Here is a 27,847-nt window from a genome sequence, read left to right as displayed (position 1 = left end):
ATCTCCCCAAGACCTGTCCCAGTGTTCCAGCCAGACCGTCTGGCCATATCATGCCATATGTGGCACCATTCAGGCTGGATCAGGTGGTCAACTCATTCAATGAGAAACCTTAACTTTACCTAATGCGAAAGGGTAGGGAATGGTCTTGAGATCATCCAGCTTGATCTCGGCAGTGTGGTGTAGACACCCTCCATTCCCACTATAGCTTGGAGTTCCAGTTGTCCTGATTGCCCAATGCAATTAAAACCACTGAAAAATACCAATATGTAGTGTGATGTGCTAAATGGTTTGTGCCAACAGGTAAGGGCAACTCTTTGAGGAACTCTTCTTTGCCGACAGAACTGGTAGCAGAAGTTTACTTTGATTGGAATCATTCCACAACAAAGTAAAATGTATTTTGTTGGTATAAGTTGTATACAACATCTCTAGCTATGTTGTAGACCAGTGATTATCAATCCTGTTCCTGGAGACCTCCTCCCCCAACACTGCACATTTTGAATGTCTCCTTTGTCGTAAACACTAATTTAAGGTCTTTAATTCTTGAATAGGCTGATGACCTGAATCAGGTGATTGATCAGGGAGACATTCAAAATGCGCAGTGTTGATTAGACTCCAGAAACAGGGTTGAGAACCATTGTTGTAAACTTTTACGTACATGATTTAGAGCACTGTTTCCCAAACTTGTTCCTGGAGTACCCCCAATGGTACACATTTTGTATGTCTCCCTTAACTGACACACACATTTCAGTTCATGGAGCCTTTACTAATGATCTGGTGAGTTGAATCAGGTGTGTTAGATTAGGGAGACATCCAAATTATTCAGCGTTGGGAATCATAGTTTCCTGTCGTGAATTAGTATTTTGTGAAAAGGAGTTTGGCCAATGAGAGTCTTGATCCACTAAACACTGAGACATTAATGACTCAAATGCCTGCAAACGATTAAATGTACATACTTGGAAAAAGTCACTTATGTGACTTGATCCAGTATTTATCATTATGTATTTATCTGTATTATCTATTTATCAACAACATCACTGTATAATGTGTCAGAACTGATATCTTACTCCCATGATTTTATTATAGTTTATTGTGCATCTACAGTGACTCATGAAATGTGCTCGTCCTTCATTTTTTTCTGCTTTAGAAACAGAAGAAAACATGTCAGCATTACCAGTAAGTGAACATATTAAGTACTCGCTCACTGGATTTTACGGTGTATTGTGAAATTCTAGGAAGCTAGCATATATACTGGAGCGATTTTGACAATGGGACAGGTCTTGAAATGCCTGACATTCTGCACTGATTACTGAACTAGGTAGCTAATTGAGATGCACACTTAGATGTTGAAATTAAAAATCTGACTATCCTGAAAGGTAGCAAAATAATGTTTTTTGGAGAATAAAGGGGTTGGTTTTAAACTTAGGGTTAGGGATTTGGACTAAGACCATTCGAGGAATATTAATACTGCCTGCAAGCACTGTAATAGAGGTGGATAACTTCATTGGGTTAAGTAAATTTGGTATAGTGGCGCAGGAAGGGGGGGAAAAGGAAAAAAGGAAGAGAAGCGAAAAAACTGTTGGTTAGGCAGCAGTTGGACTGTTGGGACGGGCTATGTGCTATGGAGCCATCCTCCATCTGTCAACACGGGGAGTTGTGATTCTTGCATCAGCAGAGCAGGGCTCAGCATCAAGAGAAAAGGAGTGCGGAGGGAGGGAAAGTGAGAGAGAGAGATTTTAACAGCAGCTAAATTCTCATCAGGCACGCTAGACTGAACGTCCCCTCTTCGAAGCAAAGCACGAAACACCGGTGAGGAGCATCTGCTCTGTGGCTTTGTTGCCTCTTAAAAAAGTACACCGCGACGGCTCTGGAGAAACCGTTGTCCATCTTCAGTTTGTAAATATTTGTTTCATGGTTCAGCCGTCACATATGGTTCATAAATGGACATGGTTACTGTGTAATTGTCTGTATCCCACCGTAGTTTTTTTTTTAGACATTATGAATGAGACATGCTAAAGTATTATGATTATTCTAGATGATTATGGTTGGGGTATTTTTTTACATTTGATGTTAACGGATTTGCAGAAAATGGTCAACAGCACCTGAGCCTAGTAGTGTGCCTTTGGTAATGTTACAGCAGTTTTTCATTTTAAGGTCTATTTGTGTACTTATGCCTAAGTCTCCTCCCCTTTGACTTGCCTGGTATGAAAGGTTGCCCGCAAGCCAAACTCTCAAGATAAGATGGCTTTCTTCTTACACCAATAGCTTATTTAAAGATATCAAAACGCTTTCCATTCTTCAGTCAGCCATGTTTCTGAATCAGTGGACTCAGATTTGCAATATTTAGGATGTTATTGCATTGTATGTTATAGCTTTGTGTGTTTCAAAGTATTGGAGAACAGATTTTTGATCTTTTTGTGTTGGACAATTCACACTTTTTAAAGTTGAAATGTTTCCCCAAAACAGAGCAAACAATTCCCTATAAAAGCTTGTACTAACTCGACAAAATAAAGAACAAGCACAGAGGGCCTTGAGTACATAGGGTTTAGGTGTAAACCTTAGGTACTTTTGCCTTTTATTCCAGATTTTCTAGAGTCAGCAACCCAATGATTAGGTAAATCCTTTTTCTTTTCTTTTTTCAGCTGTTAAATTAAATTACTCTGAACTGTTGCCACAAAGCTGTGCATTATATTACATTTGTGTTGTTGTCTATCTTTGGTTGAACTAGGATGCACTTCCAGTTATACAGTGTGCATTTTAAAACACATTTGCAATTTAATTACAAATGGTGCTTTTATAAATGTTCCATGTTTGTTCTGTGCATAGGGGAGATTAGGAGTGTTGTAACACATTGTTTCAGTCTGTAACTGATTTTTTGTGCTGTGTGTTTCAAAATGTGATATAATATTCCCATATTGGTCTTATACAATTTAAAGCAGTTTAGAAATATTATACGTCTTAAACTGTGTAAATTAATGTCAAGTAGAGAGAAAAGTTAACCGACCTCACTACCAGATGGGCTGTAACACTAATTGAAAACATGAACATCAGTTTTCAAATTTTGTGCATGTATTTATTGTGATTTGCTTGTTCAAATCTATGCAATCCCCAATTTAATGCTAAACATTTTAATTCAAAACGGTACATGTATAGGAAACATTTAAATTCAAAACACCAAATAAATTAGTGTTACACAATTCTCTCTGTCTATTTAGCAATGCTTTAATTTTTTAAAGCTTGCATAGATCTTGCATACCAGATTAATCGAGAACCTGCTGATTCAGATGATATCAGTTCTGTCATTTCACATTCATAAGCATGATCACAAATCCCATTATAAACCAGACGTGAAATTATACTTTCTCGCCTCAAAATTGTGTAAAAATATAAAAGAATTACAGGACAAAAAAAAAAAAAAAACAGTCTTACAACTTCTACCGTCACTTCAGAGGTTAGTGATCATGTATGATGATGATTTCACCCCTGTGGCTCATTTCTAATTGGTTAAACTCATGTTGTTACAACTAACCCGTGTTAGAACACTCCATGGACTCTTATATTGTGATTTATCTATCTATCTTTTGAAATAGCCTCATGCGAGACGCCTCAAGGTAAGAAAACTGCGTATGTTAACGCATGTTAGTGATTTAAATAAAAAAATTCACAGAGCAAATTATGAATCTATCCGCCTCTAACAACTCTCGAAAGGGGCCTTGTGCATTAGACAATTGATGTATATTCAGTGCTCGCGCTGGGTTTGTCGTAATTGACACTCACGCGAGAAACAAGGAACAGCCCCCATCTGCTGGTAGGATCGCTCGTGTCTCACCCTCGTCCATCCCTCTCTCACCGCAGCACTGCTGGGGCTTCAGGACGGCGCTCTGCGGCTCACGGTAAAATACCATTTTATATTGCTTATGTACATGCATATACTGTTATATCATTGTAAACGGATAAATTGAGTTGCTTTGCAGAGTTTCTAAAAGATTATTTATGCATAATTGGCGAGGAGAGACCTTCAATTTGCACATGTAGGCTATAGGGCAGGTGAGACAGGTAAAAGTTATTGCAGGCGAAAAATGCAATGTGTATTGAAAATCGAATTAATTGTTCATTTCTAGTTCTATTGAAAAGCCTGATCCGGTGTTAAGAATATTTCGATGTTTCGCTATTCATTTAAAATTGGCATCTCTTATTGTGAGATCAAATAAACCTAAATATTGCAGAAGGCTAATTATTAAACTAGTTTTCGTTTGGTAGAGACAAATCTGATGGTCTTTGCAAAAGCGTAGAGAGCAAATAACATCTTAATAAAACGGAGGACAACCTGATTCGTTTTTGCTTGCTTGTAATAAAATAAAACAATTTGCTCGCGTAGAGCTGTGGAACTTACGACTAGAGTAAAATAATTAGCCTAGTTGGTTATAAATATAACAAAAATTGAATATAATAATATTTATTTTGTATAAGCAAAATAATCGTTTACATTTGCAATTGCAAGGCATTAAACAAACTGACTGTAATCTGCTTCTTACAGCCTACCTATGCAAAAGTAGCAGCTTGCTATATTGCGTTTTTTAATCACATTATTTATAAGATTCCATTTGATTCTCACATAAAGCTCATTTGGTGACTTGCAGACATAAAGAAAGAAATCTTTTCCGTCGATTTTATGAAGTGAACCGCACGGTTGTTAGGCTATAGGCTATATCTCAAGATTAGGACGAATTTATTAACTTTATCTAATGGGTGAAATCATTTATGAAAATTATTTTAGAGGAGGGCATTGAAAAGACGAATATATTCCGAAGCTAATTAAAACGATGAACTATTTGGACTGATCATAAAGATAAAATGACACAAGGAAGCGGCTGTCTGTCTGAACTACTTAGACTTTTTTCCTGTAAATGATAGGCCAAAAATTAAAAAAGATATAGGCCTAATGCTCACACTAATTTCAAATTAGGCCTATATAAATTCATGCCTTTTAATGAAAGTCGTGTGTTAATTATAAAAGGCAACGCTTGAGCAATAATTCCTAAAATAAATTATCGAAACGAGCGTTACGCTTTAAAAGCTACGTGTAAATAAAAAGTTGAATAAATATCGCCCACACAATCCATGCTGCCTGTGATATTATTACTATCACGACTAATTGGATTTAGGTTGCTACCAAGGAGGTAATTGTTATCATTTTCAAATATAATTCTAGACCGTTCCTCGTATGTATTGGTACAGAAAAGAAACTGTGGCAATGAGATTCATTTGACGTTTGACATCTGAAAATCAAAGAATGTAAACAACTGCTTATTCCTCCTCCCAACAGCATCGCTCCCCCTTCCCTCGCTCGCTCCTTTCTCTCTCTTTCTCCCGCAAACACAGAAGAGAAAGAGACCATCACAAACACACACCTTGATAAAGCAGCCTGACAACTTTTTAAATCATGCCACCGCTTTTCATTTAGTCCACTTTTATTTTACATGTCATGCATTGTACTCAAACGCTTGTTTTACAATTTTACAATTCAAGCATAAAATACATTATAGCCTATCGTAATTTATGCAGTGAAGATGCAAAGTACAGTGCAAATATAGGCTATATATATTAACATTAACAACAAAACACAAAAAAATTGTATTTAGAGGTTTAATTATAAATGACACATACAGGCTTTCAGGTGCACATTTTGGCTGTAATTCGCGATAATAAACTAAACCAACCCAACTCTGTGATACAATTTTCCAATCAAAACCCAAATCTAGAGAGGTCAGATGACTTGCAGTGTTCAGTGATTCGACACTTAATTCAAACACTTTTGAACCATTCAGTTACACGCATCTGTTGAAGCACAAGCCAAAAATTACAAGAAAAATGAAAGCCTCACAAAAAAGTGTCAAAGTGGCAAAACACCAGCTTAAAAGTAGTAAAAGGTCTATACCAAGTGCTTTCCAAGCTCGTGTTGCCCATCACCATCGGTTTGAAGAGAGAGTGACAGGTCTTTGTTGGTGAATAGAAATCAGTGGCATTGGAGAGAGGGAGGACTCCTCCTACCCAATTACCCAAGCTGGGCAGGCGTTTGCTCTCTTCACAAATAGGACACAGGATCTCTAACACACACAGTCCCAAACCTGACTTTCAAGCATTCGGATCCCCAGTAGGAGATTGGGACTATCTGAAAATCTACGTTTAAAACATCCTCCAGACTTCAGCTTTGCCTTATATCGTCCGGACTATACTTTTTTTCTCCTGCCCAACAAGACGTTGGAGAAGTGGACTGGTTCTCCTGCCTGTTCCTGCGCCGTCCATCAAATCCCACCGGCTTTATTTTTAAAATATTGATTGCATTTGTGTGAATTTGTTGGTGTAGATCCATTCGGATGTTTTAAGGATCCGGAAAGCTGTATATGGAAGTTGTGGGGTGCAAGGCGAAAGAAAGCAGTTGCACATTGCGTCCAGCAGCCATGCTTTTCCACGGCATCTCTGGGGATCATATTCAAGGGATCATGGAGGAGATGGAGAGGAGATCTAAATCGGAGTCTCGTCTGGCTAAAACCGTTCAGATGAACGGACGAGAGACGGTAAGATTTGTGTTTTAACGTGTATTTTCCGTTGGAGCAAATGGCAGCACCCCAAAACTCTCGTCGTACACAGTTTGTAACCCACTTAAAAACACAGCGACGAAAATGAGTTTTTAACGTACGATCCTAGTTTTGAAATATTAGCAGGCCGGAAAGTAAAGTCATATTTAGACAGATGTCAAAAGTAGGCTAAATCATTTAGGCTATCTGGCGAGGCTACAATTATAATTTATAAGTAAGATGTATTTATTAAAATGTAAAGGGAGAAACGCATGAAAAAAAAAAACATACTATTTTATATTTTAGAACTCGATTTTTTTTTTTACAGATAGCCCTATTTTAAATTTTATTTGAGCAGTTTTTACAACACAACAGGATAACTGTTATATTTATAGGGCCACGAAAGATAAAACGCTACTAAAAAAACAATACCATCTGTATACTTTAGGCATGCATATGATAATATTAAACAGGCAAAAACTGTAGTAGTAGTAATAATAATAGTAATAATTGTTGTAAGTATTGTTATTATATTTGCATGCTTTTAATGTGTAAATTTAAAATAGAATAGGCGACACTATTATATTGTTATTATATTTGCATACTTTTAATTTGTAAATTTTATTTTGTAGAATATACCACACAGCTACACTGTTATACACATCTTAGGAAAACTAAAAAAAACGCTATATATCTTGTATAACCATCCATTATAGCTCATTTTGACTTAAATAAGTCGCTATTCACTTCGCACTCTGATTACATTTAATAGCCTAATTTTTATTATTTATTTTTTTTAAATCAACAATTTATTTTTATGCTATATTTTTATTTAGTTGTAGTTATATCTATTGCAACTCAATTACTGATCGCATAAACGTTCACTCACTCCATCTCTTCATGCTTTATTTTTTTGAAGACGATGCCCTCCATGAGCCCAGAGAAGCCTGCGCTGTGCGCTGGCTGCGGTGGGAAAATCTCCGACAGATACTACTTACTCGCCGTTGATAAACAGTGGCATTTAAGGTGTCTCAAGTGTTGTGAATGTAAACTCGCCCTTGAATCCGAGCTGACGTGTTTCGCGAAGGATGGCAGCATTTACTGCAAAGAGGATTACTACAGGTAAGCTTTCACTTAAATCGTACATCAGGCCTTTTGACTAGGCCCTGCATTGTAAAAAGCTATTTCTACCTGATTTAACTCGTAGAAATGAGTTCTGTTGGTATACATTTGTGTATATAGGTCGGCTCTGTGATGTTAAATAATATTTTTCATTTGAATAAAACCAGTTAATTTAGATTTTCAGGTTGGTTAGTAACTTCTTAAACACACAGAAACAACTGGTCACATCAGAGGCAGCCATTGACCCATATAGTGATCTTTAGTGAGTAACTGACACGCTTAAATTAATCTAATAAATCTAATTAATTCATGCTGAATGCACGTCTAAAATGTGTTTTTGTTTCTAACTTAAAAAAATCTTAGCCGTTTGTTTTTACTGCCACCTTTAAGTTGTGCTAGCAATTGTTTAATTTAGGCTATAAAGGAAATCCGAAATGATTTTGTTCTGGTTTCACTATAAACACATTCAACTTTGTTTATAAAGTTAAACAAAAATTTTGCTTAACTATCTTAATTTTTAACAGATGGTTCGAAAATAATTATTTTAAGAATCTCTTCACTGAATATTTATTTCTATATGCACATGCTCGTGCACGCGCTTCTGATCTGTTCAGCGATGTTTGTAAATGACCTAATTAAAGTTATCACCAATCTAAGTGATTAGTTTGATTATAAATGACTTGTGCTGTTCCAGAAGGTTCTCCGTGCAGAGATGTGCCCGCTGCCACCTCGGCATCTCCGCCTCGGAAATGGTGATGCGCGCCAGGGACTCCGTGTACCATCTGAGCTGCTTCACCTGCACCACATGCAACAAAACACTGACCACGGGTGACCATTTCGGCATGAAAGACAACTTGGTTTACTGCCGGGTTCACTTTGAGACCCTTATTCAGGGAGAGTATCACCCTCAATTAAACTACGCTGAATTAGCGGCCAAAGGCGGAGGGCTCGCGCTGCCTTACTTCAATGGCACCGGCACGGTGCAGAAAGGGAGGCCGCGGAAGAGGAAGAGTCCGGCGATGGGGATAGATATCGGCTCTTACAACTCAGGTGAGATGTGCATTAAGAGCTGCTCAAATGGACGCCTAAAATTGATTTTGGTTGCACTTTATATCTTTCCGTGTTCATGTTGTAGGCATAGTTTAATTAACAACATAAGGTGTTAATAATTGGGCTTTCGATAAATATTGCTTTGATTTTTACCATTAGAACTAAGGGGAAAATTGACAAATGCGTTTAATTTAATTGCCCTTTATACATCACAAGAATATTTATAAATAATAATACAATGCATTTCTCAAATGTATTTTTATTGATTTTATATATTGCATTGCATTATTAGTAAGGGTCTGTTTGAAGTGGGGTTTTCGTAGCGATCCAGCAGAAGAACCATTTTTGGTTCCCCAAAGAACCTTTCAGCAAACCGTTCTTAAAAGAACCATTTTTTTAACAAACACTTGTTTTATTAGTGTGAAGAATATTTTAATAACCTGAAGAAACTTGTTCCACTATAAAGAACCTTAAGGTTCCATTGATGTTTGAATGTTCTTCATGGAACCGTCAAAGCCAATAAAGAACTTTTATTTCTAAGAGCGTAGATAAAGTGGGACGGGGTTTTTCAGGGAAAGTGGGACACTTTTAAAACTTGTCCTGCGGGATTATAATCATTACTCATCATAATATTATGGGCTAACTTGGCATAAACCATGTCATACAAGGAGAAGAGCTTGTGTATTTCCTAGGCTTGATAATGGCATAGACTATACGTTACTCCTCTGATTGTAGCTGTTGGTTGTTTCATGGTTTCAAGTTGGACCATTCAGGTCAATTAGTTGGTCCAAACTGGTCTAAATAATGGATCAGATGGATTATCATGTGTCAGGGCCTTGGTGAAGCTTGTAGATCATCTTGGACTAGTAACAAACCAGCTATGGTGTTTTAATAACAATTCTGATTGCTATAAAGATTTAGTTTAGTTCTTTTAAAGTCACCATCCCACTTTCAGTTCAAGGGAAAAGCAGTGTTTTTAGTGTGTTCAGATGCCTATCACTGAAAAAAATGATTCATTGAATTTACTCCATTTTTTTTAAGGTAAGTGGTTGCAATCAATTTATTTTAGCTACATTTAAATAAACACATTTAGTTGATTAACTTTCAACATATTTTTTTTTTAAATTAAATGTAGCTAAAATAAATTGTTTGCGACCACTTACTTTAAACAATTTTTTCAGTGTAGTTATTACACACGAATGACATTAAATATGCTTTTATTATATTTACATTTAGGATGCTTGTAGCATCAAAACTGCAAAGAGTAGCGAGTAGCCTAAAATCTGCGCTCTATCGCGAATTTACCAAAAAATGCCATAAATCTGCATAGTTCATTCTACATTGTAAGTAGCCTACTGTAGATTATAAAATAGTAGGCTGTAAAATATTATACTAAAATAATGTGGTTCGTGTAATCTAGACACTGTAAGCTAATGTAAAATGTTAACCTTAATTTTTAGTCATCAATTGTTTGATATTAATTTTTTGTTCGGCTTTTATTTCGGCGATAGTAAAACCTATCGCGCTTGTCTTGTTGATGATTGGATCTGATTAATTATAGGCCTCGCTCATTAGTGCGTCATCAAACATCTAATTTGAAATTCTCAAAGGAGTGAACCCGTGACCCAGCCCCACGTGCAGTGTAGATCCCTCGCCTACAGGCCTGTATCTGCCCTCATATTACCAGCCATTATTTCACATTCCTCGCTTTTTTTTTTCTTGCTTTTTTTCTCTTTCATTTTTCTACTTTTTGAATTCATACGTAGGCTATGTCATAATGCATCCCCGCTGCGCCTGTTTTGTTTTGGCTGTTACAATTACTGTCTGCTTGGAAAAATGTGGCTTTGTGTGCCAAGTTTCTGCCGTTCTTCATGAATGGAGAGAAATAAGGGTAATCTGCCTGTTAATTGTTCTCCGTTAATTGAATGTGTCGTCGGAATCTCTGGCTCTCAACCAGCTCCGATTCTGTCCCTTCAAGGTCATTGCTGTTCTCAGGACACGAGCGTGCGCACGTTACGTTTACGCACATCAGTCCGACTTTAAACTCTTTCGCTTTTTTTTTTTTTTGATCCTGACACTAACGCGTTGTGAAGGTTGTAATTTTTTATCAAGACCTAAGCTGTAGTTTGTCTTACAAAATTAAACGCTTGTCAGTTGTAATCATTCTCAAGTTATTACGACTTCCGCGATATTATTGACCGTTTTGTTTTTTTAAGCTATTACTATTGTCGTTTTCGGTGTTTTTAGTAGCCTACTTAAGCATTTTTGTTTGTTTCTACTCATATTTTTGGTGTAAAGTTATTCTTTCGTTTTTTCCTATCTTTTGTCTTACCTTTTCTTCACTTTTGTTTATCTGCTTTCATGTTTTACAGTGTGAGCTCAGAATTATTTAGGATGCTTGCAATATAGAGTTATTAGGTTTTAGATTGTTTTTTGTTTTGCGTTTCAAAATTATATATAATTTTACATAGCTCCATATATTTTTATATTCGTTAAAAAACAATTCAATAGTAGACTTGTTGCATAGACATTTGCAGATAGAGACCTCTGGTGGCAAAAAAGAAATGTAGATCTGGAAGTAAACACGCGTGAGAACATTGTGTTCTCCTTACAGCTAAATTCATATTCATTCTTGCTTTGCATTCTTGTTGATTTTTACGGCTGTAGGCTAAATATAAAAGTAAACGGTGAGATGAAATGAGCATCGATCGCATCAATTACCAAATTAATCGAATGAAGCAGCGATTTAAACTGTGGAACCGACAGTTTTGATTATAAAATCATTTTAGCTGTTTTTTGCAGGTAGTTTGCTGATATTAATGTTTATACATTTAAACGCCATAAATTATCAAGATGAAAGATGAAAAGGAGACAAATCTCAGGTGAATATGAAATCAACAACAACAAAAAATACTTGTCAAACATGCCTTAAAGCAGTTGTTTTGAATTTAGTTACTATATATATATATAAATGCATTTTGGGGGTCAATTGCCAATTTATTTATATTATTTGAATTTAGTCTGGTGTCATGCCATTCTGATGTTTTTATCATTAATATGAAGTTAAATATGACTAAAATCAACTGATCCTTTTTTTTATTGAAGTTGTTCATTATTACAGCTTATTACAGCACTCTATTTGAATCGCCAATGTAGATCCAGGTCAAAATGAATCCTGACCTTCATAAACTCATTGCTTTATTTTCGCCCTGTTCCGGCACTCAGGTTGTAACGAGAACGAAGCGGACCATTTGGATCGGGATCAGCAACCCTACCCTCCATCTCAAAAGACCAAGCGCATGCGTACGTCGTTCAAACACCATCAGCTTCGCACCATGAAGTCCTACTTCGCCATAAACCACAACCCTGATGCCAAGGACTTAAAACAGCTTGCCCAAAAGACAGGACTGACCAAAAGAGTTCTTCAGGTAAGCGTCGCCACACAGTAGACTCCATTCCACATCCACACCAACACCTTCTCATCATCTTGCTTTCCTTTTCAATCCATCCATCATTTTTTTTGTTGTGTTCTGTCATGTAGTTACACAAATTTTACTAAATAGAGGGGCAATAATTCAAGGGGCAATACTTGTGCACCAAAAAATAAATAAATACAATAAAAATCCATTGGGGAAGCTTGAAAAGTTACTTTGGAACATGGTCCATGTTTTCCAGTAGAATCCCTAGTAAAAGTTGAGGCTTTCGATTCACTTTGGCATTGTTTAGTAGTGATTAAGTTTGTGATGTTAAATGATATGACTTGCAAGTAGGCAAAAATATGACAATAATTCGAAGCAAAGCAAAAAAAGAGTAAAGACACTGGGATTGGTTTGCAGGTTTGGTTCCAAAACGCACGGGCCAAATTCAGAAGGAACGTTTTGCGGCAGGAGAATGGGGGTGTTGATAAGGCTGACGGCACGTCACTTCCGCCACCCTCTTCTGACAGCGGTGCTCTGACCCCACCCAGCACGGCCACCACACTAACTGACCTGACCAATCCCTCTATCACCGTAGTAACATCAGTGACCTCTAGTTTGGACAGCCACGAATCTGGGAGCCCCCCACAAACTACCTTGACAAACCTTTTCTAACACGGATTTCCTTTTTTTTTTGTCTTTACCCCCTTTATTTTCAGATTCTATTTTTATTTTCCACAACAAAAAACCCTTCGGCGACCACAGAAAGACCTTTGGAAATGTAAGACGAGACCTACTATGTGTAGCATTTGCAACCGCGTGGCAGCTGAGTTTGTAGTACTTGTCAGTTAATTTGTTTTTGTGATCACTTTATTTACATAGTTTCAATTTCAACCCGCCACGTTTATTAAAACAAAGTGTGTCAGCATACAGCACATGTTATGTTTACTGCATATTTTGGTAGTGAAGTCTAAATATATTTGATGACTTTTCCAAAAATATGTTCAAGCAACAAAAAATTCTTATATTATGTCCTTAAATGCCAAGTGGATGCTGTAACCTCAATTTAGGTCCGTTTTGTTACCGACGCTGGACTCTAATGACAATTTGAAACGTTAAATTTGCCACGATGTGGTGCGAATTCCATCACAAGTTGGCCTGGATTGTTCATCGGGCCTCAACTAGTGGAACAACTGTTCTGAATGAAGATATCCAGCGCTCAGTGACAATATGGTGCCCAGTAGGAAGCGTTATGAGTGATTTGTGAATGCTAAGCAGGAAGTTAATTAGGAGCGACGCACATCACCCCGTTTTGTTCTGTTTCCCCCCTGTTTTGCCACCGAACAGACCAAAAAAAGAGAAAAAAACCCATTTACGGCTCGGTTGGAGATCGGTCGGGGCTCCTCGCTAGGGTGAAACATTTCCTTGTGTGATGACAAATTTGTTCTGTTGTAGAACAAAGTGGTACACTAGATCTACTTCATGAAGTAGATGCTTAACTCAGTTCTACTATGTGCCTTATGCGACTTGGACGAGAGTTTGTGAAATTCAGGAGATACATGTTTGTTTGTTAAATGATTTCCATCCTTGGAACGCCTCACTAGTTTTGTACTGTTCTGTTTTTCATCTGATTTTTTCTGAAGATCTTTTTAATGGTGTATTCTGTTACAAGGGGGCGGCGGTGTCATAGAAGGCAGTTGTGCACTCTTTCAGAACTAGTTGGTAAATCCGAGAATCATATATATTGATCTTCGTGTTAATAGTACAGTACGTGTTCTATCAAGATTGTCCATGTTTCCTTGTTTCTTGAAAAAAGATGGTGTATAGAAACTATTTCCCCTTAAATATTTATGGACCAAACAGTTGTTATATCTTATTAAATTTGTGTGAATAAAACTACTTTGCTTTACCAGCGTTTTATTTTTCATTACACAAACCATTTTTGTGTTGCTTTCAGATTTAAAATTCTGCTCACACCAAAAACAACACGACATGACAGATCGAACCTTGTCTTGCTTTCATTCTGACATCGATTTCAGACTTAATTCTGTTTCTGTTGTTAAAGTAATGCCCCATGGATTTGAACCAAAGCCCTGTAGTCAAGAAAAAAATGCTTTTTAATGCATGAACATGGCTACTTTATACAGAAATACCAAGCACAGGAATGCTAGAACAACTAGTAAACATAAACCTCTCAAAGCAAGGTTGCTCTGTAGTTTAATATATTGTTACTTTATGATTTTTTTTTCAGGGAGAACAAATCTTGGGGCATTACAGCCAAACTTCACGACGTTTGAAAATTCCCTAAAGTATTAAAAGAAGCTTTGATCGGAATTCTTCACCATTGAAGACAAAGACAATATTAGGATCAGATTTTAGAGGGTTTAAAAAAAAAAAAAAAATCTACCAAAAATGTATTCCAAAATTTCTTTCTCTTTTTCTTCCAAACAAATTGTTGTCCTGAATGTCTAAAAACCATCTTTGTAAGAGAATCCACACCAAACGGGATATTTTTCTTACCACCGAAATGAGGCAGAAAGGCAAAGAAAAATAAACTGTACAGTATTGTAGATACAAAACAGAGCAACCTTGCTCCAAGAGGCGACTGCAGGAGACGGGATCTACGCACGCATGCATGTCTACACACACACATACACACACTACCTTGTAATTCTGCTTGCTGTAAAACATTCCTGTGCAACAAATGTCACTTATCATGAACGCACAGCCTTCCTAAAACTTGGCAGCAAAATGTCCGACCAAGAGAAGCTGGAAAGGAACACCATATGGCTGTATTTAAAATGAAAACAAGTTAAAAAAAACAAACACTTTTTTTGCATGCTTTTCAAGTTGTTGATGGCAATTTCAGATGGATATTATTTTATATAGATGTTTTATTTGTTGTCTGTTGTATTCTATAAACTTTAAGGGAATTTTCCTTGTGAATCCGAAATCTTAACAGATAAAAAAAAAATATATATATATATATAAAAGCATGCTTGATTTGACAATAAAAATTGGTTATCTTAGAAAAAGAAAAATGATTTTCCTAGTAACACATTCTTGCATTGTGGTTAAAAAAAGGAGGGAAATATTCTCTCATTTTTCATTTTAAGGTTGATGTAGTGATAAATGTTTTAAAATACTATGTTCAATTTTTCCTTATTGTATCCAAAAAGAAAGCTTTAAAAGAAAGCTTGTGTTATACTCTGTTAAGCATTGGGCCACATGGGGGGCTAGTAAACAGTAAAGTGTTGAATTCCTGCTATGCCAGACATGTCAAAGAAGCTTCCAGCTCCATCCATGCTGGATGACCACAAAAATGTAATTCCTGTCAGTCTGTGGACAATTTTTGTGCTTCCTTCATAAAAACGTTTAGTCAGGCAAGATAAAATGTGCTTCATGTGGTAACATCTAAGTCACATAATGTGACTCAATCAACCTAGATGCATTAGGTCACACCAACATAAGGCACATTTTCAGATTTTATAAGCTTATAATGGTTATTACTCAGTATAGTCATTAAAAAAGTATAAAATTCCACACGTTTATACAGTACGTCACATTCAGTAGTCGGTTGTCCTTTGGGCTAAGTCAGCAAACAAGAGGCTCTTAACACCCGTGACCGCAGGGAATTCTTCGGAAAACAAGGGACCTTGAAAGTTCAAAAAGAGGCGCTGATGAGTCACGCTGGAGGATTTGTTACACACTTGAAGGAGTGGATGGTCACCATAACCAGAAGCAAAGAGGAAGATGGACGTCGTTCTCCTTTGCAGACTGCGATTATAAGAAAATCACACACACATATACACGAGGAGCCAAACTGCATGAAGAATCAAGAAGGTTTGTGATTATTATGTTTCCATGAGCAAGCTTGATTTACTGGTTTTATGTTGTGAAAACTTTTTTGTTTTTTACGTACACTACGACTTATTACCAAAAAACGACCATACTATTAAAGATACATGTCACCCAAAAATGAAAATTCTGTCTTCATTTAATCACCCTCATGTTGTGTCTAATCTATAACTTCCTTTCTTCTGTGGATCACAAAAGAAGGACGTTTATGCTCACAGATGCACAAAAACGATAGAAACAAAATCTCAGTAGTCTCACCTGGATGGTAATGAGATTAAATTGAGAGCACGTGTTTCTCAAATAACATTTAAGACATTATAAAGTCAAAGATTTTTCAAAATTTGCAATTAAAAGTCAGACTCAATTTGAGCTGAAATATTTATCAAATTCTTCCAATGAATGCATACTAAAGCTACGCGAATGTGATGCTATTCCTTGTGAAGAAGTAGTACACATTATTATATAATATAATTTAAGAATACACTTAAGTGTGAACTGAATGTAATATTTTCCGACACTTAATTGCATGTTATTTTCAATTATATGAAAATGTATTATAGTTTACATTAATACTGAAAGCAATTAGTGCTTTTTGACCTTCTGTTGTCATTGAAATATGTGACCCTGGACCACAAAACCAGTCTTAAGTCGCTGGGGTATATTTGTAGCAATAGCCAAAAATACACTGTATGGGTCAAAATTATAGATTTTTCTTTTATGCCAAAAATCATTAGGATATTAAGTAAAGATCATGTTCCATGAAGATATGTTGTAAATTTACTACTGTAAATATATCAAAACGTCGTTTTTGATTAGTAATATGCTTTGCTAAGAATTCATTTGGACAACTTCAAAAGCAATTTTCTCAATATTTTGATTTTTTTGCACCCTTAGATTCCAGATTTTCAAATAGTTGTATCTCGGCTAAATATTGTCCGATCCGGTAACACTTTACAATAAGGTTCATTAGTTAACTACATTAGTTAACATGAACTAATAATGAACTGCACTTATAAAGCGTTTATTAATCTTTGTTAACATTAGGTAATGCACTGTGAACTAACATGAACTAACAATGAACATCTGTATTTTTATTAACTAACGTTAGCGAAGATTAGTAAATCCAGTAACAAATGTATTGCTCATGGTTAGTTCATGTTAGTTAATACATTAACTAATGTTTAACTAATGAACCTTATTGTAAAGTGTTACCTCCGATCCTAACAAACCATACATCAATGGAAAGCTTATTTATTCAGCTTTCAGATGATGTATAAATCTCAATTTCTGAAGAAATTGACACTTAAGACTGGTTTTGTAGTCCAGGGTCACATATGGTTAAATACTGCTGAATGTACTGACCTGAATATTACAAGCATTTATGGTAAAATATGCTTCAATGTAATTTCTGTTGACACTTGTATTTAAATATATTTGAATGAAGTTGCAATTTAATACATTTAAAATACATTAAATTTATTATCAAATAATAACACACTTACAGTTAAAGTTATAATCAAGTACTTTACATGTAGCGTACTTAAGTATGTTAGTCAACATATAAAAATAAGTGCACTTCTTTAAAGCATGACAGTATTATTAAAACATAATTGAAATTGTTTTTTAAAACTTTTAATTTGACATTATTACAAAGTGCACTTTTTAGAAGTGTACTTAAGTGTTAAACATAGACATGAATGTGAACTCTCCAGAGTTTTATTTCACTATTATATTATTTGTGCGATTTTCTAAAATATACTGTTAAGATTTACACTACAAGTGCATATTCAATGCAATTAAGCGCACTTCTTTTTCCACAAGTGATGCTCTTCACATTCACTTTATGCCTCTATATTCTTACTGTATCATTTGTGTATTCGTTTCTTTGTAATTTTAGGCAAAACATTGGAGTCAAAGTTGATGCTTAAGTGAAACATGACTCCATTAAGTCTCCTGAGCCATGAAAGAGAAACCTCTGAGCAATGAATGTTCCTCTGGGGATTCTCAATGGCGTCTCTCTAGTGAATATCTGTGGTTCAGAACACAAGATGGTGTGTAAACAGCTGATGTGTGTGATGTGGACTCAGGTGCTCGTGTGACTGACACGGTAGAGTGAGCCTGAGCGGGACACACACACACACACACACACACACACACACACACACACACACACACACACACAGACAGGTACATTGCACATACACTGCTGAGACGAGAAAGCAAGAAGCCCGGTGTCAGGTGATGTGTACAGTCAGCCTGGCGCTGTGTGTGTGTGTGTGTGTGTGTGTGTGTTTCCAGACAGTGGCAGTTCCACACCAGCACCTTTTATCCCAGGAAAGTATGCATATCACTGCCTCCTACTCTGTCAAAAGTACATGCTCATGTAGCGGTCTGCAGTGAACATGCACACACACACACACACACACACACACACACACACACACAGACACAGACAGAGACTCTGTGACCCTTAGCAGCAGCAGCAGCAGATGCAGAAAACACATCAGAGATTTGTGAGCATAAGGGTCAGAGGTCAATGACTTACATGCAGGTCGGGTAAGTAGGTGAAAAAAGGCACATGTACACAAATGCACATTTATACAGGTGCACACGCCCATTTACAATATCTATCTACCTGTCTAACATTTTATATATATATATTGTGGGTAAAAATAAATGTATAGGTTTTAAATAAATATTTAATGAAATTGTCTATAGCTAGACAGATTTGATTGTCAGGTAACAGTTAAAATGTATTAAAATGTACAGTTTTACTTCTACATTCACAGATATAATTGTAAATATATAATCACATTTTTCTTCTGAAATAGCTAAATAAACCTTGCTGCATTACGTTATACCAGGGAAAGTTATTTTAAAACATAGATAAACAGCACCTCGAGGTAACATCTTCCTCTTTTTTTTGTGAATGAACACTATTACAATCAAGCTTAAAACTATGATTGAAACTGAACATTTGCTTTGCCTTGTTTGCTATTTTATTTAGTATTTGGCCTTTTAATATGCTCTTCTAACTGTACTGTACATGCACAGACTCATAAAATTGGCCAAAATGCTATAATTCTGAAATCACACACAGGTTAATTGACAAGCCTGGTTTCTCAAAAATAAATATGATGATCATCATATACAGTATATCATAAATTACAGTCAATTCTGATCATAATTTTGATCAGTTAATTAATCAGTTAATCAATTAAATTATAAATGTTATTAGTATTAGTACTTTAACAGCTGTGTATTTCTAACAACTTGCTATTTATTTTAAAGCATTACACAATTTCAATGCTGAAATAATGCATTTTCAAGATTGAGATTTACCTATATGAAAAGCTTAGTTTGCATATTTCAAATTTTGTATGCATGCGTGCACATTCGTGAAAACATAGAAAACAAAATTCCACAACTGCAGACACACAGAAGCAGACAAAAGCACACGTGTAGCTGTGTGTGCGTGTTTACATACACACACGTAGAGCTGAAGACTTGATTTGAATAACTTTTTTTATCGACAGCTGCATTAATAAATCAAATCAAGCTTGCTGTTTCTTGTTCTACTACAGCGCGACCCTATCGTGCACTGCCAAAAAAGTTCATTGTCTAGGGGTAAAGACAAACAAGACCCGAAAAAAGACACGAGGAAGCTCATCTACATTCCAGAAAAATACGAAATCAAACAAGGATTTTGGCAAAACAAATATCTAAAAAAAAAAAAAAAAAGTTAATATTACGGAACCGCCGCCGTTCTACTTTTAGAACAATCGACACAATCTGATTATTACACAGATTTCAAGACAACAGACTGTGGTGTTGAACCAGAGCTCCTGTGTGCAGTCACAAGAGCTGCCTCTTATCCATCTATCTAATTATTCCCTCAGAAACCAAAAATTTGAAGATACTAAAGACAGTCCCTATCTGTCATGAAGCAGCATTGATCTCATTGAGAGCAAAATGTGGGTGTTGAGGGAGCCCAATATAACTCATGCCATTAAATTCCAGCTTGCCGTTATTCGCCAACAGAATTGACAGATTTTCCGCAGACGTTTCTTTTAATCTTCAACGCTTGTTCAAGAAGAGGGGAAAACACACAGTGTGTGCTTTACCTTTCTTATATGGTATTTGTGAGGAGGTTAGCAGAACTGCTATTGAAGTGTCAAGACAGAAAAAAAAGAAAGAAAAGCAGCGCACAACACTTGTTGATTATCAACTGTCAAAATATAGGAGAAAACATTGTTACTTTCCTTATACGGAACAGAAAATGCTTCCCTCAAATGCTCTGATTGAATGTAATACTACTGTATAGTATCATCTGAGCATATTTTGGCAATTTTACTGCTGACAATACATAATATTGTTTATATAGATCAAATCTGTGAGGTGAGATTTATTAATTTGACACTAACCAAGATTGTATACTGTTTACTAGATATGCTGATATGATTAATGTTTTGTAATAAAAAGTGCCTTTATGTTGTCTAGCGTGCTTCACTAACAATCTTTGAACTTGCAGTAACAGGTAATACAGGCCTATCAACAACAAAATCAAGGAAATTCGCTGGATAAATAAGGGTGAACTGTGCTGTTGCGCACAATTAAGGAAATCACAACAAATTGTGAGGTTTATGTTGTTTGTATGTTTTCCTGATAAGATGAGAATATTAGGCATTAACGGCCATGGAGAAAACTGCAGGTGACATTTATAAAATAAAGCAAAAAATTAAAGATTTTATATGTAAACACACTATATGGATGAAAGTATTGGGAAACCTGATCGTTACACCAACAGGGACTTTAATGATTGCATTCTAAACACATAGACATTAATATGGAGCTGGTCCCCCTTTGCAGCTATAATAGCTTCCAAGTTTTCTGTAGGAATTTTTGGCCATTAATTCAGTAGAGCATTTGTGAGGTCAGGCACTGATGCTGGACGAGAAACCCTGGCTCGCAGTCTCCATTGCAGTTCATCCCAAAAGTGTTCAGTGGGGTTAAGGTCAGGGTTCTGTGTGGGCCAGTCAAGCTCTCATCCAACTCACCCAACCATGTGTTAATAGACCTTGCTTTCATGCTGGAATAGAAAAGGGCCTTCCTCAAACTGCTCCACAAGGTTGGAAGCAATGTCCAAAATGTCTTGGTATGCTGAAACATAAAAGGGCTAGTGAGAATATGCTAGTCTCGCGAGAATCAAGTTTTGTTTACAGCAAAGGAAATCCAGTCTCCTCTTGGCTTATATCGAAATCCTCTAACATTTTTCTTTACAAATCCTCGTTTTGTTTTGCTGTCTCCTCTGCATTTCCACATTGATCACTTCTCACCAGAGCTTATGCTACGCCTACTTCTTACGTCATCCGCTGGAACGCCACTTTTTTGTGAATGCGCGTACAACAGTTAGCAGAAACTAGAGATTATGGTTTATAAAATTTTAAATATGGATATTTTTCTTACTCAAACGCATTGCTTCGCTTTCAGAAGCTTTATTAACCCCCTGGAGCTATGTGGAGCACTTTTTATAATGGATGGATGCACTTTTTTTGCGCTTCGGAATGATTGAGGGTGATTTTAATTTTTGGGTGAAATATCCCTTTAAGATGTCCTTTCACTGATAATAAGGGGCCTAGACCAACCCCTGAAAAACAACTCAGTCAGGCATGTTCCCAGACTTGCCCATCAGACTGACAAACAGAGAGGCATGATTCGTCACTCCACAGAACACAGTCCAGTGGTGGTGTGCTTTACACCAATCCATCCAAAGCTTCACTGCAAAAAAAAAAAGAAGATTTTCTTACTTAGTATTTTTGTCTTGTTTTCTAGTATAAATATCAAAAAAAAATCTTTAATCAAGATGAATTTACTTGAAGTGAAATGACTTAAGATATCATGTCTTGTTTTCTGAATTTTTTTTTTAAAACAAGCAAAACTATGGGTCAGGTTTTGCACTGATATTAATGCAGGTGAACGATTGTACTGTATCTATTCAGTTGTATCTAATCAGTAGAGAGTTTGCAACTTTTATGCACCGTGCATCTCCATCTCTAATAATACCACTTACAGTTACAACTGACTTGAATATCTCACAGGGATGAAATTTCACAAACTAATTTGTTGCAAAGGTGGCATCCTATCACAGTACCACACTTGAATTCCCTGAGCTTGACACATTGCAGATTTTTATTAAAGTTGTAGTGGCTCTGGATGTGCATCACTGTATTTGTACTATGACAGCAGAGGGATGGCAAAACTAAGCAGTGTGCTGCTAAAGGTGCTCTGCTGGGCAGTAAAAGTCTTATGGACCTCTTTAGATGTGTTATTTCCCTTACTTACCTTGACAGTAAGTCCATGTTCCCACATTCCAAGGGTTATTTTTTTTATCGTTTGCTGTATGAAACGTCTCCTTCAGCATGTCTTGCACTAGATGTGTATGATAATGTTTCTGCAGGGTTAGTATTTAAGATTTTAATTCTAATAAATATGTCTGTTTACCAATTTAACCTACAAAGTATTAACGTTCCAACATGAAACTTAGACTGGAACAGAAGAATAGAAGAGATATGAATAGAATAGAATAAAATAAAACGAAGGGAAGCTTGGTGAATAAAATAGACGGAAGGTGAACTGAAAAAGCAGAATAAAATAGTAGTGATGTAAAACTTGAATAGAAGTGAGGTGAAACAGCATAGAGTATAATAAAACTGGAGTGAAGTGAAATGTATAGGTAGTATTATGTCAAATGAAACTTAAAGAAATCTTGTGAAAAAGAATAGTTATCATTAGTGAAGTAAAACAGAATAGAATAAAACAGAATGCAACAAAACCAATTACAATAGAAAAGCGGTGACATGAAACTGAACTGAAATGAAACTTGGAAAATAGAATAACACTGAAACTTACATAATAGGGCTGTCACTAGGGTGGTACCTTCTCAAAAGGTTTACCCCATAAAGGGTACATTTTAGTACCTCAGAGGTACACATTAGTACCTTTAGAAAAGGTACTGCCCCAGAGACAGCTTTCTGAGAGGACAGAAATTAGGTAAAACCTTGAAAATAAAATGAAATTGAAGTGAAACTTACAAAATAGAACTGAAGTAGACAGAACAGAGTGATTATTTCATGAAAGAGAATAGATTAGAATAGAAATGAGGTGATGTGAAACAGAATAGCTTGCAAAATACAATAGAATACCGGTGAAGTGCAGTAGAAAAGAATAAAATAGAACTCATGCGAACCTTCCTTGGAGAACAGAGCAGAAGAGCATAGAAAACGTGCGAGAATAAAACAGATTAGAGGAGAGTTAAGGGAGATGAAATAGAATCGAATTAGCATCCTTGCTCTTTTCTCTGTGAATGTTAAAGTTACTGGCCTGTGTGAAGTTTCCCGCCCCTGTCCAGCGAGCATGCTGGGATGTGTGTGTAACTCACACACTCACACTCACACACACACACACACACACACTCGCTCTCTCTCTGTAGGCGCGTGCGAACAGCTCGCGTGTGTGTTGCAGCGTCGCGCAGGAACTCAACAGGAGCTCGACCTTGACAGACTGAGAGACCATCATCATCCTCCTCATCCTCATCCTCATCCTTATCCTCGGCGCGAGCTCCAGTTCAGCGCGCGTGAAGCCCAGCTGGCACTTCCTGGTAAGAGTTTAGCTTAATTCCCTCCTGTCAACTTCAAAACAGATTATCGTGCTACTCTTCCGGTTTACTGCCACGCAACAAGAACATTTTGAGTCGATGAGGAACTGCGTATCCGATAAATAGACTGTGGTTTATGAGGCTACAACAGAAAAAGCTGAGGAAAAGTTGACAGAACTTTGGGCTAGTTTGAGTTAGCGCGCTAGGCTAATGCTGCTGTGGCGGTAATTCACCCGAGACAAACAGCCAAATTATTTGTTTTAACGCTTAAAAATGCTTTATTCATTCTGACAGCAACTTACTCTGTTGTGAAAGTAAGTTTGAAGCTGTTTTACAGAGTGTCGGTTGTGTTTTTAGCAGTGACACGGCACGATTAGAGCATTGGAGCTAAGCTAACGTCTGTCAGTGTGACACATGCACTAGAAATGTGAGGAGAAATTCACTCGAAATTACTCTGACACTGGCCAAATAACCTTAAACCCAGATGGCAAAGGTATTTAATGCTGGTTTTCCCTCGAAATGTGACAAATAAGCCGTTATTTGAGAGTGTGTGAGGCTTTTCTAACTTTGGCAACACTTTCCAGCTGTTGACAGCAACGCGTTGGTACTTGTTTGTGATCTTGTTGAACCCTGTTCGTAATATTAACAATGACATAATTGTATTAGGAGGAAAGTTCATTATTACGTCTTTTTGGCACTAATATTTTTAATGACGTTAGAAGTTCAAGAGGACATTATAAGTTTAAGCGATATTTTACCTTAAATACCCAGTTGAAGATCAGTGGCTTGTAGTTTAGTGGATTCAGGGATTGTCAGATTCACAATGAACAATGAATCAGCACAAAATTTGAAACAATAATGGGTATGGCTTAGCTCGCAGCACTCAGAAGTTATAATTTACTCACTCTCATGTCTTTCCAAATGCGTGTTATGTTTCTGTGGAACACAAAATCTCATATTAGGATGGGAGACTTCTTTTAAGTGTCGTTGTATGAAAGTAAATGGGCTCCAAAGCTGTCAGTCACAACATTCTGCCTAATGTTTTTGAGTTCCTTTGTTGGAAGGAAGTTATACTGCATGATGCAACTCCAGAGTGTAAATTATGACACAATTCTCAGTTTTGCAAAATATGGAGTGAACATTAGAGTCTTAAAAACAAAATACCCCAGACTGATGATACACTAATGCTGCATCCCAATTCACATGCTGTTCGATATTTGAAATTTGAACTGGTGTGTTGATAAGAAGAATTGGCACGTGAATTAAGTAGACTGAAATGTCTACAGTTAAAGGACTTTAACTGTGACAAGATGATTGAAAGGCCAGTTTTGGTGACGGGATGCGACAGCAGTGTCCATTAAAGACACAATTATAATGTGGTAGTATTTACCAAAACTTGCTTATTCGTCTACTACACACTCAAAAGTTCAAAAGTAAGGTGTAGTATAAGTCAGGTGAATTGGGATGCTGCGTGCTATATCAGCCGGTTAGTAGCCACAAACCTCAAAGTGGGCCGATAAATAAAAATGTGACCTGTTTCCTGTGCCAGTTTATAGTCTTTGCATTATTACAAAGTTATTTGCTCACACTTTATATTAAGTGGCTTTAACTACTATGTACTTACATCAAAAAATAAGTACAATGTACTTATTGTGTTCATACTGTATTGCAAAACACTTTTGCTGTTATTGAGGTGTGATACGGGTTTGAAGATATGGGTTGGTTTAAGGGTGGGTTAAGGTGTAAGGGATGGGTCAACAGTGTAATTATAAATGTAATTACATATAGGTATTTAAAAAAAAATATAAGTACAATGTAAAAACATGTACACAATAAGTGCATTGTACCAAATGATTAATTCAAATGTACGTACATAGTAGTTAAGGCCACCTAATATGAAGTGGGACCAGTTATTTTAAAATTATACTAAATGGTATAAAAATATAAACAGTTCTATGTCTGTTTTATTCGACAACATTAAATTGAATGATTTATAATATAGCTTTATATATCAGCCTCTCAACACTTTCAATATTGCAATATTCCGCAAGTCTTTCAATATCGCAACACGTTTGTATGATCATTTCATTTGAATTCTAATAAATGTGTATTTAACCTACAAAATATTTCAATGCACAGTTGTTTCCACCTTCCAATGCAAAATTGTCAGTTGTGTAGGCCTGACTTTATAAGCTTTGCATTGTTAGTCATTTGGTCTTAAGTTCTTTAAAAAATGCAAAAATCCTAATGTCTTTAATTTAATCTCCTTACTTTAAAAAAAAACAAAATAAACAAACAAAAAAACCCTTTTGATAATTTTTTGCATTAAGAAATTAGCGTATTAAATTAATCGATTTTATGTCTGTCTCATTGGGCATATTTAAATTGAATTATTCATAATATATCATATTAGCCTCTCAACCCTCTAGATATCATATTGGCCATTGCAAAACTTGAATGCTAGATGTTTCAACACCAAGGATAGATATTATCTGGTCTTAATCATTGAAGAATATGTTGTTATTTGAATAAATCCATTCATTTTAGATAATTTAGGGCCTAGTTGACCCTCATATTTGGCCTTGTATACATTTTCATGATATTGTCTTTATCAGCATGTAGTACTTTAGGCTGATCTGGCACAATTTGAGTTTTCCTCTTTGCACATTTTTTTCCGTCCTTTTTGGCCTCTCTCTTTGCTTTCGATTTCCCGAGGAAATGAACTCTTTCATGGCATAATTACACGATGCATATGCCACTGTAAACACAGTAATCGAGCCGCTGACAGCCTGCGTTTGTCACAAAATATGTGAAAACTGGAATAAATATGCGCTGTGATCCAAAAGAACAACCTCAGTGTCTTCGTATGGCCCGCTATCGGCATTTTTTACGTCCTTGCTACAAACCTCGCTTAATATTTCACACAGGATGACATGGAGAGAAGGCAAGAGGCCGTTTGTTTTGAAAGCCTGTCTCTCTTAATACGCAATACCCCGAGTGTTGCAAATAGCCGGGCACGCCAGCCTGGCATACTAACACTCATCAGCTTTCCGCCGAGTTTCTTAGGCCCAAGGGCTGTCGAGGTCTGTGGCTGGAGTGAGACGTAACACCCCCTCGTTCCGGGATCTTGCGCGACAGGACCCTGCTCTCTGCACTCAATCAGTCAGGGAAACAAACAGCCGGCTCGAGAGCTGCAGGAGGAAGCTGTGGCGCTTTTTTTTTTTTCAGAAGTCATGCCAAGTTGGAACTCGAAAACCTTTGGCGGTGCCTTTGCAGGGCAGTGAATAAAAAAAAACTTTACACGTGTCTGAAGCCAAGCCTGGAAGCTCGCGGGGCGTTTGAACTGCTCTGGAAGGTCTCGAGAAGTGGGCCGGTTCCCGGGCCCCGCCGCGAGCAGGCATTGGTGGGGGGCCGAGGGGGCGTAAACCGAGGGCGAGTGCCACCATACTGTGAAGGCCGGGCGAGTGGCCAGCATCGTTGACAGTTTAACAGTGAATATTTTACAGCACAGCATACTGCATGCTGTAAACAGGGGTGAGCTACATAAAGGCTGTTTATCGTACTTGGGAAGCCTTGAAAAAAACCAGCATCTTTAAGCCCCATATTAGAATAAAGCAGATGGCTTGGGCCAGTGCGGCTCGGGAAAAAGCCGGAGATGAAAGCAGGCCAGTTTCTTTGAACAAGGAGTCTGTCACGTTACTATCTCCAGGTCTCCGGGTCAAACCGTGCACTGTGCCGTGCTTTTTTTCACGCCGGCTTTGGCCAAAAATATCCCAGGGAATCTCATTAATATTGATGTTTTGATGTTGCAAGCATTTTCAATGGTTGTTAACAGGCCAAATTTGTTTTTAATGCATGATTAAGATCTTTTATGATCTTCAAAGGTTTTGCTTTTAGGTGTCATTTGTCTTGACCATTCTTCGACTTTGACCACTAAAAGTACAACAGTAGGAACACAAGACAATATCTACTGCCTTTACTAGTGGAATTGGATAGACTTTAAATGACTTGAGTTGCTGAAAAAATACTTTTATTTTCCAAAAACATGAACAAAATAATTGAGCAGAAAGGACTTAATAATAAGCAGCCAGTTTGGATATTTAAATTAAGTTTTATGAAGAAAGTTCGCAATTATTCAGCTTGTCATGTTGAAACTGGCAGATTTTAAATGG

At 36.7% G+C, this 27,847-nt stretch overlaps 2 protein-coding genes and 1 long non-coding RNA gene across 6 annotated transcripts in view; 2 read left to right on the top strand and 1 right to left on the bottom strand.

Moving 5' to 3' along the window:
* The first annotated feature begins 3,871 nt into the window (after positions 1 to 3,871).
* lhx9 (LIM homeobox 9) lies at positions 3,872 to 16,130 on the top strand. 3 transcript variants are annotated; one of them, XM_058759425.1, is made up of 6 exons: positions 3,872 to 3,890; positions 6,365 to 6,575; positions 7,495 to 7,697; positions 8,392 to 8,747; positions 11,973 to 12,175; positions 12,584 to 14,390. In XM_058759425.1, the coding sequence occupies exons 2-6, from the start codon at positions 6,402 to 6,404 to the stop codon at positions 12,836 to 12,838; spliced, it is 1,191 nt and encodes a 396-aa protein (XP_058615408.1). In that variant the 5' UTR covers positions 3,872 to 3,890; positions 6,365 to 6,401; the 3' UTR covers positions 12,839 to 14,390. The 3 variants fall into 3 exon arrangements, with proteins under 3 accessions (XP_058615408.1, XP_058615410.1, XP_058615409.1); XM_058759427.1 differs by lacking the exons at positions 3,872 to 3,890; positions 12,584 to 14,390 and adding an exon at positions 14,415 to 16,130 and having other exon boundaries at positions 5,987 to 6,575; XM_058759426.1 differs by lacking the exon at positions 3,872 to 3,890 and having other exon boundaries at positions 5,989 to 6,575; positions 8,395 to 8,747; positions 12,584 to 14,394.
* Positions 16,131 to 20,827: 4,697 nt separating this feature from the next.
* On the bottom strand, positions 20,828 to 23,393 carry LOC131529824 (uncharacterized). The gene is made up of 3 exons (XR_009268228.1): positions 23,268 to 23,393; positions 22,364 to 22,450; positions 20,828 to 21,799 (listed from the first exon to the last, which is right to left on the bottom strand). It is a non-coding gene; the product is annotated as an uncharacterized LOC131529824 (long non-coding RNA).
* Positions 23,394 to 23,472: 79 nt separating this feature from the next.
* Positions 23,473 to 27,847, top strand: part of nek7 (NIMA-related kinase 7) — an 86,003-nt gene continuing 81,628 nt past the window's right edge. The window contains exon 1 of one of the 2 annotated variants that reach the window (XM_058759741.1): positions 23,473 to 23,678. The gene's annotated coding sequence lies outside the window, so the exon portion shown is untranslated. The remainder of the gene's footprint in view (positions 23,679 to 27,847) is intronic. The other variant, XM_058759743.1, reaches the window with a different exon arrangement.

This window comes from Onychostoma macrolepis, chromosome 22, assembly GCF_012432095.1.
Source record: "Onychostoma macrolepis isolate SWU-2019 chromosome 22, ASM1243209v1, whole genome shotgun sequence".
In the NCBI taxonomy this organism is placed as follows: Eukaryota; Metazoa; Chordata; class Actinopteri; order Cypriniformes; family Cyprinidae; genus Onychostoma; species Onychostoma macrolepis.
This window is presented reverse-complemented; position numbering and strand designations above follow the sequence as displayed.